This window comes from Camponotus floridanus, unplaced genomic scaffold (genome assembly GCF_003227725.1).
Source record: "Camponotus floridanus strain SB8 unplaced genomic scaffold, Cflo_v7.5 scaffold83, whole genome shotgun sequence".
NCBI lineage: Eukaryota > Metazoa > Arthropoda > Insecta > Hymenoptera > Formicidae > Camponotus > Camponotus floridanus.
The window spans coordinates 772,209-788,557 of record NW_020229853.1 but is presented as its reverse complement, the minus strand read 5'-3'; the positions used below and the strand labels follow the sequence as shown (position 1 = coordinate 788,557).

At 28.5% G+C, this 16,349-nt stretch overlaps 2 protein-coding genes and 1 non-coding gene across 3 annotated transcripts in view; 2 read left to right on the top strand and 1 right to left on the bottom strand.

The window, feature by feature from the left end:
* The first annotated feature begins 3,628 nt into the window (after positions 1-3,628).
* On the top strand, positions 3,629-3,722 carry Trnai-uau. The gene is made up of 2 exons: positions 3,629-3,666; positions 3,687-3,722. It is a non-coding gene; the product is annotated as a tRNA-Ile (tRNA).
* A 423-nt stretch (positions 3,723-4,145) lies between these two features.
* On the bottom strand, positions 4,146-5,231 carry LOC105250176 (probable 28S ribosomal protein S16, mitochondrial). The gene is made up of 2 exons (XM_011256139.3): positions 4,919-5,231; positions 4,146-4,463 (listed from the first exon to the last, which is right to left on the bottom strand). The coding sequence occupies exons 1-2, from the start codon at positions 5,039-5,041 to the stop codon at positions 4,182-4,184; spliced, it is 405 nt and encodes a 134-aa protein (XP_011254441.1). The 5' UTR covers positions 5,042-5,231; the 3' UTR covers positions 4,146-4,181.
* Positions 5,232-8,572: 3,341 nt separating this feature from the next.
* Positions 8,573-16,349, top strand: part of LOC105250138 (transcription factor IIIB 90 kDa subunit) — a 63,085-nt gene continuing 55,308 nt past the window's right edge. Inside the window, exons 1-5 of the mRNA XM_025414579.1 lie at positions 8,573-8,724; positions 9,354-9,564; positions 9,662-9,743; positions 9,834-9,970; positions 10,306-10,422. Coding sequence (XP_025270364.1) covers positions 9,354-9,564; positions 9,662-9,743; positions 9,834-9,970; positions 10,306-10,422 — 547 coding nt within the window. The 5' untranslated portion in view covers positions 8,573-8,724. The remainder of the gene's footprint in view (positions 8,725-9,353; positions 9,565-9,661; positions 9,744-9,833; positions 9,971-10,305; positions 10,423-16,349) is intronic.

Sequence of the window (16,349 nt, the reverse complement as noted above, 5' to 3'; positions counted from 1 at the left end):
AATGAGGAATACATTAATATTAATTTTGTGTGAATTCTATAGAGAAAATGCATTAACTTGTTTCATTAATATTCTACACAATGGAAAATTCATTATTATTTATTCCATTCTATTTCATTATTTACTTATAATTTTGTAATGAAATATTTTTAGTCAAACTTCATATAATATTTTTTTTATTTTCTTGCAGAATATGTTCACGCAATTTATCGATTAAACTCTAGGACACTTTATGTAATTATTTTGTATTTATCATCTAAAATATAAAATATATTCAAATAACAATGCAAATAAAGAAACATTTATATATTATAGATAATTAAGTAAATATATATATAATAAAAATAATTAAGTAAAGATGCATAAAACTTAAAAAAGATTCTCTTGATATATAAAATATTAATATATTGTTATAATTACAAATTATATTACAAATAAATTATATTAATATATTATTATATTAATATTTGTTGTTTTACATGAATATTTTATATGAATATTTTTTTATCACATGCATGGATATTATAGATATACAGAATATCATTTTTTGTCCGAAAGTGGCTATCTCGAAAATTAAACATTATAAATATAAATGGGTGGCACCCGATTGACCACGTTGCCAATTGGCCAATTCAAAATAGGACTCTCTGATTGGTTAATCGTTGCTGGTTACCCTAGGCACAGGTCGATATAATTGGCTGTGGTCAATCGCAACGTGGTCAAACGGGACGCTCCCATATAAATGTTCATACAATTTGATCATACCCATACAGCATCGAAAAATTGCAAAAACGTTGTATAGACCTAACATTAAAACATTGTAATATTGCATAGAAGTTGCGAAATGTTTCTGCAACATTACTGCAAGCTTGCAGCAACGTTGAAACGTCCGCCCTCAGAAATATTACTGTATAAAATTGTAGTAATGTTATGGTGCAACGTATTTGCAATATTACCCAGGTAACAAGATGACGTCTAAAGACGTCTTTAGACATCATCTTCCCACGTAGAAACTGCCGATAGTGAAAAAACGGCCCAGTATTGGTTCAATACGGGCGGCCGAGCGTTGGCAGACAATGTTGTGCCGTTATTGGTTAATTGTCGAGTATATAACGTCCCATTTTAAACACCAGATTTGGACCAATGCAAGGCATACAATTGGCGCAGTAATGTGCCAGTAGTGATAATTGCAATAATCAATATATTCAACAAAAATTACTAAAAATGCTTTCTGATATAGCTGCATTAGTTCAGAGTTTATCTTTTTTCTTTCAATGTGGAGTAAAAAAGATAAACTGAACTAGTACAGCCATTCAGCTAAAAAAAACAGGCCTAAAAGCTAATATTGACCAACGCAAATTCCACTGGCAGAACTGGCAAAAGTATTTCCGTATTACTGTGCGGATTATGTACCTTTATTGGACCAGTACGTCTCCATGCATTCTTGCCTATGTTGTGCCAGCAGCGGCAATTCTATAATCATGGCATAGTGTTACACTCCTGTACTTGACTTGTACTGGTCCAATGTTGGTATCTATCGACAGCCAGTATTGGCACAACTGGCAGCGGTATTCGCCCAATGTTGGCCCGTTTATAAATTTCTACGTGGGTTGCTACCTGGGTATTAAAACGCGTTTTGCTACAAATGCAAGCCGTTTTAAATTTAATAAATAAACTTTGAAAATATAAAGAAATATTTAAGAAAGATAGGAAAAAAATATTTACCGTCTTTGAAAAAAAAACATCTATTAGTATTTTTTATCAAATGTATCTTATTAAATATTTATCTCAAAAATACATACAATTATTTTACATACTCGGGGAAAAAAAGTCCATGTCTATTTATATAAAAAAAAGTAAAATTATATACAGGGTGTTTACGACAACTAATCGGATCTCTGATCGGACTGAGCAATGATACTCAGCGATAAACTTCCTAAATTTCCCTAGACTAATCCGGATCGATGATGTGTCTCTGGAGTAATCGAATTAGATTAACAATCATCGAAAGAAATTGCGGTCAAGCTGATCGAAAAAATTGTGAAAAACATCATAAGAAAATATAGAAGGTACTTTATTATTCTTTTAATTAATCTCTGACATCATTGTTTATCAGTTTAATTTCAAGCACGAAGTTGAATCTGAAAATTAAAATTAATTTTAATGCAATAAAAATTTAAGTTAATTTCAAATTACTAATTTATATTGTAATCGATTTTTTATAATAACAAAATTAAAGCTAATTTTTAATTTTCAACAAACCTAATCAATTAAATTCCTGTTTAAATAAAATTTAAATTGAAAACAGAATAGTACACGCATCTATATATATTATATGTATAATGTATATATAATGATATATACATTATACATATAACATGTTAATGATTATTTGTAATAAGCAAAATAATGTATATATAAAATAATGTATATATAAAAAATAATGTATATATAAAATATATAATTTTTATAAAAGGAAAATGTGAAAAAGAATAATATTTACTTTTCTTACTTTTTTCTTTTTTTGTATTTTTTATTTTTATCTTATTTATCTTCTCTCTCTTTTCTCTTCCCTCGCTTCCTCTTCTTCTCTCAATGAAATATCCTTTCTCTATCTTCTTTTCTCTCTATCTCTTTTTCTCTGTCATGTGATCTCTTGCTTTTATTTTTTCTTAATTTTAATATAAATAATTATATTTTATATGGTAGAACAGAGTAATGGAGAGTAATACTTATGATTACTTATGTATAAAATGACACAATTTTTGCAGAAAAAAATTGCGTGTGTGAAAAAGCCGAGGGAATACATACTCTTTTTAAATAACTTTTTTTTCTCGTTTTTCTCTTTTTGTTCTCAGATCGCCATATCTTGCATATGATATACGAACCATATGAATTCGATAACATTCACTCATGTTCGACTTCCTTCATCGATATCAATTAGACGAATCAATTAGAATTATATTTAAAGTGTATTTAAAAAAAAATACATTTTAAATATAATTTATACGAAAAATCTAATCCCCGAAGTGTCACCGCCCGAACTGCCATTAAACTGTCAAATCAATGTACGAAGTACCGAATTATCAAATACCTGAACTCAAAAACGTTCACACCTTTCATTGATCGTCAATGACATACGCGGAATACGAAAAACAAATAGACGCGATTACCGACAAACTTCTTCGCGTTTCCCTAACTTTTTTTATATATTATTTATTATACTTTTGATATTTTAAGAGGTTTCATAATCGATTAATACTTTTAAACCGGGAGTATAGGCTTTCGCATAGATGTAAAATCATAAGCACAAGGAAATTGATTAGTCCATAAATATATGCATAAGAAAATGGATATATGCATAAATATATGCATAAGAAAATGGATCAATCAATTTTCTTATGCTTATAGTTATGTACTTGAATAAATATTGTTAGGAATATTTTACATTATGTGGTTAAATAAATATTCTTAGAAATATTTGATCGTTCGAATTAAAATGAGATATATATTTATCTCATTGTATTAATTTATTTATATACACATGCATATATGTATATGTGTAAATATATGCGTATATATATATTACACTAATGGATCTACTACATAAAAGAAACAATGATTCAAGTCCCCAGTGGCGCAATCGGTTAGCGCACGGTACTTATAAGACAGTATTTCTGTGAGCAATGCCGGGGTTGTGAGTTCGAGCCTCACCTGGGGAAAATTTTTTTTTTATATTTTGGTTTATATAACAGATTTATTTATATGAAATTACTTTGATTTATACAACATTATTGTTGGTTACGATTAATAACAATATACATCCATATACATCCATATAACAGTCCTTGATAGAGGGAGGGATGTATGTATGTATGTATGTATGATATATATATATATATATATATATATATATATATATATAACAATTTTGTATATAAAGTATACGTATTTAATTTTTTTCAAACAATAAAATGATATATTATACTATTTAACACATTTGTAACTAGAAAAGTTTACTCCAATAAATTAGAGTATTCTATTTTATATTGAAAACACAATAATGACAATTTAATATTGCAATATTATATACATTATTCATACAAGTACTTGACAAAAATTTTATTAATAAATCAAAATGTGTACAAAATAATGAAAGTCCACTGCAAAAGAAATATATCTTAATTCTTTGATGCAGCTTGCTCTTGAAATATATTTTCTTTAGCACTTTCCTTAATAATTATGCGATTTCTCCATGCTCTCATATATGTTTTTGGATGAACAGGTAAGAATCCAGCAAGTCCTAATAAATCTGCAACAGGTTTAGATACTTGTGCTCCTTTAGTCAACCAGTATTGTATTCTTTCAAAATTGAATGATACTAGTTTCTCATTGTATATATTTGGAATAGGATCGTAAGTACCAACTTGCTCTATTGGTGGTTTTTTATGACGCTTTTTAACCTATGATATTAAAAAAAATTAATTTCTTGACATTGCAAGCATTTCATTTTTTACTATATTCTTATTTATTTTCATTTTCTATTTTAAAAACATGAGTTAAATTAGCTTTTTTAGAAATATAAAAATTATACTAAATATCTGTTTTATTGCATTCCATTTAAATAAAAAATACGCTTAATCGATGTCCTAACGCTTAATGACTCTTTTTATATTATTGAGCGATGATTTTTACTCCTGACTGCTGCCAATCTACGGTTGGCAAAGGACGGAGGGAGTATGCGTTTTTACTTCTCAAGCCTTTATTTTTATGCAAACATACATCGATTAAGTGCACCTTTATTAAAATTTAATTAGAACAGGTCAAACTAAACATTTATCAAAATTATAAAAAAAATGTAATTAAAAAATGACATATGTAATTTCAATTTTCTTGAAAAATAATCAGGCCAACTTACGTCAATTACAATAATATGATAAAACGGTCTATTAGTGCAGCCATAACGAACGAACCGTATTGCTTTGGCGAATGGCGTAATAATACTTGTTCCAGATGAAGGATGCAAAGGCAGTCGAGGCATATTTATTAATACTAAATTGTGTAATTACTGTATTCACAATTATATATAATTACTTTTCACGATTATATTTATAGCACGCAAGAAAAATTGAGTTAAGTCACTTGAAACATAAATCTTAACCACAATAGGTACATCCAATAGCGTAACAATCACAGACGACTAAAAGGGCCTCCGCACAAGGGATCTGTTCCTTTCGGCTACACTGCTGCACTAGTACAATTAGAGTGAAAGAAAGTATGTTCGTCTCTTTCTAACTTAATGCTAGTGCAGTAGTGCAACTGAAAAGAACAGACCCAAGGTGTTCCATAACGCATTAAAGTATCATTTCATGTGCTGCCACAGCAGTTCGCTGCTATTGGTTGAAGAATTGTTACTAGATGCTGCAAAATAAATTTCACCATATTTTGCTTCATCGTTATGAAGTTCAATTGAACGAACAGTAAAGCAGCAAAGACACGCGACAGTTTATCTCCTTTCTTCTTATCATCATTAATAAAAAATGGCATTGAGTCAGGTAAGTATATTTATTATAATATACTTATTTATTAATATTATATGTATACTATGTATATTTATTATGAAATAAAAACAAAGATAAAATAAAGAAATGAAACAAATGAGAACAAAGATCCGAGGATTATATTACAGTCAAAATAATATCATTTTGATGTTATATTGCCACAAAACTTATAGGTTATATATATATATTCATTTGCTTTCATATCTTTCAAATTGCTTGGTAGAATACAATAATGAGAAGAATCGATTGGTATAAAGAAAACATAATTGTTTCGAAGAAAAAATATGTAATCTGCAATTAACAATTCCATATTTTTTATTAAAAACAACTATATGTTTTCTTTACACCAATTGATTCCTTTTATTATTTTGTACATAAAAGTATTAAGGTAAGATAATCAAAAAATGAATAGTTTTCAAGATATTTTATGGTTTATGTAAAATAAGGAATAATTTTAAGCCTCATAACTCGAAAAGTACTTGATGAAAAAATACTTTGTTATAGTGTTTTGGAAAGCTCTCGAGATAAGCTATAAGAATATGCAATGAACAATAGAACGTTCCGTTTAAGAAATTGAAGGTGACCTTTATGTGACCTTCAAATGACTATCCAAGTTTAAATTTTTTCCACCGTCTTATGGCCCCCTTGAAACCATATAACTTTTGTTTGAAACATTTTTCGATTTAACGCAGTGTTTCTGAGATATTTGAGTGGGTCCTTTAAAATAGGACACCCTGTATATAGGTATATATACATCTTATAATTTGCTCTCAACAATGTAAATTGCAATAATTCTTCAAATTAAATAGTATCCATTCGAAAATAATTTCGAAAACGCAAGTCTTCCAACTTTAATATAGGTAAAGTTGTATAATAAAATCCATTACAGCGTTGTTGAAACAATTCAGTCACCCAAATCCTTTTTTTTTATAATGCCGCTTTCCTTTTGAAATTTTATTAGCTCAAATTACAATTGCACTGAAATTTTATTAGCTCAAATTACAATTGCACTGCTGCTGCAATTGCAACTTTTTGTCTTCGCAAAGTTTCAATATTATGTTTTTGAATGGTTTTCTCACATTCTCTGTGCCATTGATACAATTTTTGATTATATGAAATTATTAAACTCTAAATTAAATTCAAAATTTAAATTAAACTGTTAAAAGCTCAACTCTGCAATATTATTTTTAAGTTATAATTTGCTTATGTACTACTGCTGTCTTCCTTAAATGCCCTGCTGACATGTGATCTTGCCAGCCAGTGCTGCTCATAGACTTATAGAATAGACTGACCCCTACCGTAAGAGGCAGCGTTGAAAGATCTAAAGGATAGAGAGATGATTCCGGATATCTTTATCCTTCTCTTTTGTCTCGTGGTGGAGACACTGATGGGATGAGTGAAAACGAAGCGAGCATGCGTGTAGGAAATGAGGGAAAAGTAGTGTTAGAGAGAAGCCCAAGGACGTAAGAAATACTGGACAGAGCATAAAGTACTCTTTTAGACGAGGGGAGTGAAATCTGAGGGGTAAGGGGTTTATTGTCGCGGCCATCTTAGATGCATCAGATTTAGCGTCTATTTTCACGTCGCACGGACGTCGAAATCGAATAAAATATGAGAGATTCCGTGAAATCATCTATCATCTGAAATTGCTGTGTTATTCCGAATCATTTTTGAATATTAAAAAATTCAAAAATATCACACTCCGTGAAATTAATATCCGTCGCCATCTTATATGCCTCATATTCCGTTGCAGTAGACATTTCTTTCCCCTCACCCTTTGAGCTTCACTCCCGCAGCAATACACTCTATCCAGTGGGTGCTTTCCAATTGAGATATCCCTAGACACTTTTATGCACACGGCGACACAAGTCGCGTTCTAATTGCCGTAACTGCCGACACAACTTTACACATCCGTACTCAGCTCGAGGGCTACTAGTCAACTTGTGTAACCTTCTGTTTTCTAGGGACAAATGAAATATGCGGTTACAGACTGACGGCGATTATGTTGGCAATTTTCTTTTCGTTTTATCCTTTTTAATTAAAAGACAACCATTAAAGTACACCATACAAATACAAAAATGGACAATAAAAATATTAAAAGTATCATTGAAGTAAGTAATTCAAATTAATGAGTTTTTGTACAATTAATTTTTTTATTATATTTAATAAATAAAATAAAATTGTCTCTTTTGCATATTTGCAGGTTAGATATATTACTGATTAAATTTTCATTCATATTTATATATTAATATAATATGCATATATATATTTTATTTATATATTATTTATATATTATATAATATTATGCAAAATTACCAATGAGATACTAGCAAAAGAGACAGACATAGACCTCGCATGTAGTATCTCTCTCTTCACCGCGGGCTGACGCCTGTCTACACGCAATGGTCAATCCATTTTATATATCGATGCTATCACCCTTAGCATGGATTAAAAAATATCAAGATGGACATGGTTATGAAGAATCCTAACCCTCCACTCGAAAGTCGCACATTAACTTTGTTCCAATTGAGTCGTGCACATCGCTACACTTTGTGCCTTCCTGTGTATGTTTGTGTTAAGATGTGTTAAACAATTGGAAAGCACCCAGTATTTCTTACGTCCATGGAGAAGCCTGAGAGCGGCCATCAGTGGTGGTGGTAGGCCGGGTAACATTTCGCACATGCGCCGCGAATGCGGCGTTAACGAAGTATCTAGTAGAAGCAAAAGGTGTGTCACTGGTCGCCCTTAAATAAATTTCTGAAAGAAAATTTTTAAAAAATTTTTACGAGCGGCCAACAGCATACTTTCATTTCACTAATCACTTTTCTCGCTGTATTTGAAAACACTATAACATTCACTCGGGACTCAGGACTTCTTTCTGAGATCACCGACCTCAGCTTGCCCGCCAAAACTTTGCCGCCCATAATCCGCTGATACACCGTTGCTTTCCTGTGATTACTACTGCGCATGCGCGAAAAAGTCACCCGACCTACCATCACTGTATTGACTTCGTAGTTCATGTCCACGTTTTTAATGTCTACAAGGGACGTCTCGCTTTCAGGAATTACCTGAAAACGTGATACATCTCTCATTCTTCTTTCTGATATTAACTTTGCGAGAATTTCATGTTTATATTTCAGTAAATAAATAAACAATTATCAAGGTATGCAAAATGTAGTAATCTAGTACATATTTGTTTATTTAATTCACATTTAATATTGGTTTTACAGCACAAAAATTATTTACAAAAATTTATTTGGTTAATTTTATATATTGTGTATTGTAATTATGTAATTTCATCCTGTTGTACATTCTAATGTAAGTTAATGGAACAATTAATAAAAATTAATAAGTTTATATATATATATATATATATATATAAACTTATTAATTTTTATTAATTGTTCCATTTTACATTAGAATATACAATAGGATATATATATATATATATATATATATATATATATATATATAGTGAAAAATATATTAATATAAAAGGTCATACATTATGTATCTTTATGTCTTTATATATCTTTATATGTTAATTTATTATTTATTATTATATAAATATGACATAATATGAAACATATATATATATATATATATATATATATATGTTTCATATTATGTTATGTTTATATAATAATAAATAAAAAATTAACATATAAAGACATAATGTATGATTTTTTATATTAATATTTTTCACTATAATCTTTTGTAATAAAGTAAACAAAAATTATATATAATAATTTAATAATAAAAGTTTATTATATATTTGTATTATTGTAACAGATGTCTGGAAACAAGTGTCGTAATTGTGGATCTACAAATATTGAGACCGACCCTGCACGTGGAGATGCTATTTGTATGGAATGTGGTTTTGTATTGGAGGATTCAGTTATTGTTAGTCAACCAACTTTTGAGGAATCGTCCTCTGGTAAAGTAATGCCTAAATACTTTGTCCCTAATGATAGTACAGGTGGTGCTACAAATTTTGGTGCACGTAAGTCATTTAAATAATATTCTTTTTTTCTTCTTTCAAAAGTTATAAATTTGTTTATAATTATTATAAATTGTCTTAAAATCTTTTTAATTTGCAGGCTATTTCAATGAAAAGGAATCTAGTAAACAAACCTTAGAAAATGCAAGGAAAGGTATAATACATCTTGCCATGCAATTAGGGTAAACAATTTTTGTCTCTTTATGATATAATTAATATAATTAAATGAGATCTATGTGTAAAATTTTCAGAATTTGAAATTTTTATTTCAGCTTAGACGAGAATGATATCAACATGTCTGTAAGAATTTATGAATCTGCTTTAAAACGTAATATGACACGTGGGAGAAAACAGGTACATAATCAGGCTGCTTGTGTGTATATTACCTGTCGACATGGAGACAATCCTCGTATCCTTTATATTTACAGTAATGCAAAAAGTTTATCTAGAATCTAGTAGTTTTCTTATTTCTCTTTTTTTTTTTACAAATTTGCTATATTTGTACAAATTTTTTTTAATATACATTAGTTTATTTTTATTAATATATATATTTTTATTAATATATATATTAATATATATATATATATATATTTTATTAATATATATATTTAATTAATATATATTATTTTTATTAATATATAATTGAATATATTTGTTAAGTCACATTTAGAGTACAAATGTATATAAAAGAGTATAAGAAAGGAAAGTATAAAAAAATAGAAAAATTCTTAACAGTTTATATAGTTCTTCATTCTATTATGCTTATCGACATCAGTGATATTCTTCACATTTGTGTTTATGAACTCGGACGGACATATCTACGATTTATACAAGCACTTGATGTCCATTTAGTTTTTGCAGGTAAGCAACTTGCATATAATTTTATATATATGTATTATAATTTAATAATTGATAATTATATATAGAACAATTAATAATTGATATTGATGTATTCTGCTAAAATGCAAACAATATAGACATTAGCCATGTTAGTGGTCAGTATATAAAAATCTATGATATATTAATCCAATATATTTTACTCCAAATATGGCTATCCTTACATCACTGTTAGAACATTACTATTAATGTGATGTAGTAACATATACACACATATAAAATATTTCAAACAGATATTTAAAAAATTTACGGTAAGAGACTTCTCCAAGTCAAAATAAAAAATATTCATATAACATGTGTCTGAAAATACTCCATTTTTGAAATGCAAAAGTGTGGCTAAAAAAATACTTTTTACTTTTTTTAAAAATACTTTACTTTTTATTTTTTTTAATACTTTTTACTTTTTTAAATAAAATTATAATCATACATTAAAATTTAAAATCTTAAGAATACATAGTACATGTGTAGGTCATAATCTGGAGTAATTTTGATATTACTGTTGTCATTTTTACATATAGTTAGATAAATAGAAGCAAAATTTTTAGATTTATCCCCAAAAAAATAAACTGTTATATTAAGAAGTCAATTTTTTTCTAAAATTAAGTAATTACTGCACTTTTCAAAGTAATTGTAAAGAGATATTTATTTTAAAAAGATATTTGGAAAATATATAATTTAATTTTTTTTTCAATCCTCTATATTTCTAAAATGAAATACCTACAGATACTTATTTATAATTTTTGTCATATTTTGACCACAGAAATTTTCTATAGAATTTCTTTCAATATCTTTTTTGAAACAATAAAACAATGTATATATTTAACAATAAAAGATATATAATTTTTTTATATATCCTTAATTTTTGGAAATATTTACTACGATCACTATAAAAATCATCTTATATATATATATATATATATATATATATATATATATATATATATATATATACAGGGTGAATCATAATGGATGTAACAACCTTTTACCATTAGAGATCAATTATCGACTGCAACTGTAATCAATTGAATGATTCATAGATGACAGCTGCTTGGATCGACCGTGTCTGCAGTAACGTACAAGCGAGTTAAATACTGTGAATTAAATAATATACATATTCCATGCATACTTTTCTAATATATTTAACTTTTTTATGTACATATTTTGCTTTCTACACGGTTTTTTTCTAATAACGCGATTTCTTATTATTGTGAAACGTATCTGCCACATAAAAAGAGATATCTTTTGCATTCGTGTATTTTTTAATACGATTTTTTTTTAAATAATGATTTTTTAATACATAGAATTTGACGGCGATTTTTTTCATTCTTACACAAATCATTTTAACGCGTAAAAAGAGTTGGATTGGTAAAGATACAAAAGTATTCTTTTTTTATTAAAAAAAATGCGTAATTCTGCTTTCTACAAGAATTATTCTACTTATTATTAATTTTCTAAGTTATAACTTTTACATTCTTAATATCTACAGCAGAATATTTCTTGTAGAAAGTAGAATTACGCATTTTTTTTTATAAAAAAGGAATACTTTTGTATCGTTTACCAATCCAACTCTTTTTACACGTTAAAATGATTTGTGTAAGAATGGAAAAAATCGCCGTCAAATTCTATGTATTAAAATACCATTATTTAAAAAAAATCGTATTAAAAAATACACGAATGCAAAAGATATCTCTTTTTATGTGGCAGATACGTTTCACAATAATAAGAAATCGCGTTATTAGAAAAAAACCGTGTAGAAAGAAAAATATGTACATAAAAGAGTTAAATATATTAGAAAAGTATGCATAGAATATGTATATTATTTGATTCACAGTATTTAACTCGCTTGTACGTTACTGCAGACACGGTCGATCCAAGCAGCTGTCATCTATGAATTATTCGATTGATTACAGTTGCAGTCGATAATTGATTTCTAATGGTAAAAGGTTGTTACAACCATTATGATTCACCCTGTATATATCTGTGTGTGTGTGTGTGTGTGTGTGTGTGTGTGTATGTGTGTGTGTATGTATGTATACACACACACACACACACACACACACACACACACACACACACACACACAAGGTGAGGAAGAAAGGTTGGAACCCTGAAATATCTCGAAAAATATAAATTTTATAAAAAATTGTTTCAGATAAATGTTGTAGGGTATAAAAAGGGTCTATTTACTGATCTTATCACTTTGATCTTGAGTGTCGTCGTCAAGACCATGACAAGATCACTTTGAATGTTTCAAATAGAACTCCATATTTTTTATTGTATATTCTTATAGCTTATCTCGAGAGCTTTCCTAAATACTACTATATATATATATAAAGCTCTCGAGATAAGCTATAAGAATATGCAATAAAAAAATATGGGGTTCTATTCAAGATGATCTTGTCATGATTTTGACGACGACACTCAAGATCAAAGTGATAAGATCAGTAAATAGATCTTTTTAAGCCCTACAACATTTATGAAACAATTTTCTATAAAATTTATATATATATATATATATAGAGAGAGAGAGAGAGAGAGAGAGAGAGGGTGAATTTTATACAGTGAGTGGTATAAATATTTGCAAAAATTGAAGATGTATAAAAAAGTTCCTTATGTAAAAAAATATTCAATTAAATTTAATTTAAGATAGGAACATCATATGTTATAAAACGCCTTTTTTTAGATGATGGCATTAAAAAGATTTCAAGGCCAATTTTATTTCCTTAAATGGATCGCTATATTTCTAAGTTATTCAAAACAATAATTGTTTTTAGGATGTACTCAATATATTTTACAATATCAAACAATATATTTTATGACTCAAAGTCAATCAAGATCATTAATATTCGATAATAAAATTTATGAATGTATGTACTTTTATTCTTCACAATAATAAATGCTCAAACCCATACAGCACAGAATATTGCAACAATATTATTAATATTGTCGTAACATTGCAGCAACATTGCAATATTAGCGCAATATTACTGCAATGTTCTGTATGGGAAGTTTTGAATTTGTAGGCAAGGTGAATCTTACGTATCAAATGGTTCACTGTTCTTTTTAATATTTCCATATTGAAATATTTTGAAGTGCTTTGATTTTGCTGCCTCTTCCTTTATGCCCATGTAAAGCGCATATGCGCGCATACATTTACGCTATGTTATATACAGGGTGTCCTATTTTAAAGGATCCATTCAAATATCTCAGAAACACTGCGTTAAATCGAAAAATGTTTCATATATACAGTTGTATGACTTGAAAAGGGATATAAGATGGTATCATTAGTTTGACCTTGGGCGTTGTCAAGGTCAGGGTAAGGTCACTTTGAATTTTTTAAATGGAACCCCCTATTTTTTATTACATATTCTCGTAGCTTAGCTCGAAAGTTTCAAAACGCTATAATAAAATATTTTTTCATTGAGTACTTTTCGAGTTTTGAGGCTTGAAATAATTTCTTAATTTTACATAAACCGTAAAATATCTTGTAAAATATTCATTTTTCGATTATCTTACGTTAATACTTTTATGTACAAAATAATGAGAGAAATCGATTGGTGTAAAGAAAACACATAGTTGTTTCGAAGAAAAAATATGTAATTTGCAATTAACAATTACATGTTAAGTACATATTTTGTACATAAAAGTATTAAGGTAAGATAATCGAAAAATAAATATTTTACTAAATAGATATTTTATGGTTTATGTAAAATTAAGAAATTATTTCAAGCCTCATAACTCGAAAAATACTTAATGAATACTCAATAAATACTTTATTATAGTGTTTTGGAAAGCTCTCGACGTGAGCTACCAGAATATTCAATAAAAAATAGGTGGTTCCATTTAAAAAATTAAAGGTGGCCTTCACGTGACCTTGAAACGCCTTTTCAAGGTCAAATCAATGACACCTTCTTATGGCCCCCTTCAAGCAATACAACTTTTGTTTGAAACATTTCTTTCTAAAGTGCATAGTTTATCAAAATATTCGACCGTCCCGGAATTTTTGGTAGGCATTATACAGGGTCTACCAAAAGTGTGGAAACCCCTAAATATCTCGGAAAATATACGTTTTACAGAAAAGTGTTTCCAACAAAAGTTGTAGGGTTTAAGAAGATCTATATACTGATTCTATCAGTTTGACCTTGGATGGCGTCGTCAAGGTCAGGTCAAGGTCACATTGACTTTTTTAAATGACACCCCCTACATTTGATTGCATATTCTTATAGCTTAATTCAAGAGCTTTCCAAAACACTATAATAATGTTCATTTTTATTAAGTACTTTGCGAGTTATGAGGCTTGAAATAATTTCTTAATTTTACATAAACCATAAAATATCTAGTAAACCATTCATTTTTCGATTATCTTACCTTGATACTTTTATGTACAAAATAATGAGAGGAATCAATTGGTGTAAAGAAAACACATAGTTGTTTCTAAGAAAAAATATGTAATTTGCAATTAACAATTCCATATTTTTTCTTAAAAACAACTGTATGTTTTCTTTACACCAATTGATTCCTCTCATTATTTTGTACATAAAAGTATGAAGGTAAGATAATCGAAAAATGAATGGTTTACTAGATATTTTATGGTTTATGTAAAATTAAGAAATTATTTCAACCCTCATAACTCGCAAAGTACTTAATAAAAATGAACATTATTATAGTGTTTTGGAAAGCTCTTGAATTAAGCTATAAGAATATGCAATCAAATGTAGGGGGTGTCATTTAAAAAAGTCAATGTGACCTTGACCTGACCTTGACGACGCCATCCAAGGTCAAACTGATAGAATCAGTATATAGATCTTCTTAAACCCTACAACTTTTGTTGGAAACACTTTTCTGTAAAACGTATATTTTCCGAGATATTTAGGGGTTTCCACACTTTTGGTAGACCCTGTATATTGTATACATTATATAATTGTAGTATTAGGGCTGTATATTTTTTTCTTAAGGATCATATATTTTCTCTACAATTAATTCAACCACAATGAATAACATAGTGAAGGTTTTAATTAGCCGTTGTTTGTTAAAAAGTTATTAACGAAAATCGTACTATAATATAAAATAAATGCGTAGAATACCATGGATTTATAATTTTCTATGCAAAGCGAGGTATATCCCACATCACGGACTGGATTGGGTTAGGTTATATTTTTCGGAAGTGAAGCTCCCCGCAGGGGGGGGGGCGGAACACTGCGTCCACGCATGTATTTTTCAAGATGAAACGACACACACACATTCACTTATATTTAACCTTAACTTACATTTAACCCTCGTTAAGAGTGAATTTTGCTTTTCTTTCGATAAATTTATTAATGAACTTATGAAACTTCTTTTGTTTATAACTTTTTAATAAATAATAAGCGCCGACTGAAACCTTTTGAATGTTACTCAGGGTTCCATCTTGACAATATATGTCAAAGTCAAAGTTATCCGAGGTGGCTAAATAATTACCATAACATGTTATATAGGGTGTCAGGAAATTTTCGCAGTCCCGAAGTGTGAAGCTGGAGTGGCTTAAATTAAAAAAGAAGGTCTTCTACTGTTTTGCGATATTTGCAATAATTAACGAAAAATTAATTAAAGAAGATCGGCCAATGCGCGTGGCTAGAAGTGTGTGGCGGTGAAGGCGGTCTCATTGTGGCCGAATTCTGTAAAGCTCATATGCGCGCATTTATCTATATTTCTATATTTCTTGAGTTTATGATATTTTTAAAATTTAGATAGTATTAATTATATGTGTTATCCACAAATTTCATCTATTTAATCGATATCATGTGTTAATACTTTAAAATCTACATTTTACTTAATACATAAATAGTTATTTTAAAATATATTAATAAAATATATGAAATTTTTTAAAGGACCCCGCACATTTTATATGAAAA

Bases quoted from the DNA above. Each gene is read 5' to 3' on its own strand.
- LOC105250176 (XM_011256139.3), bottom strand. From the start codon at position 5,041: ATGCCTCGACTGCCTTTGCATCCTTCATCTGGAACAAGTATTATTACG. The intron at 4,464-4,918 runs GTAAGTTGGCCT...TTAATATCATAG, and splicing joins ATCATATTATTGTAATTGAC to GTTAAAAAGCGTCATAAAAA.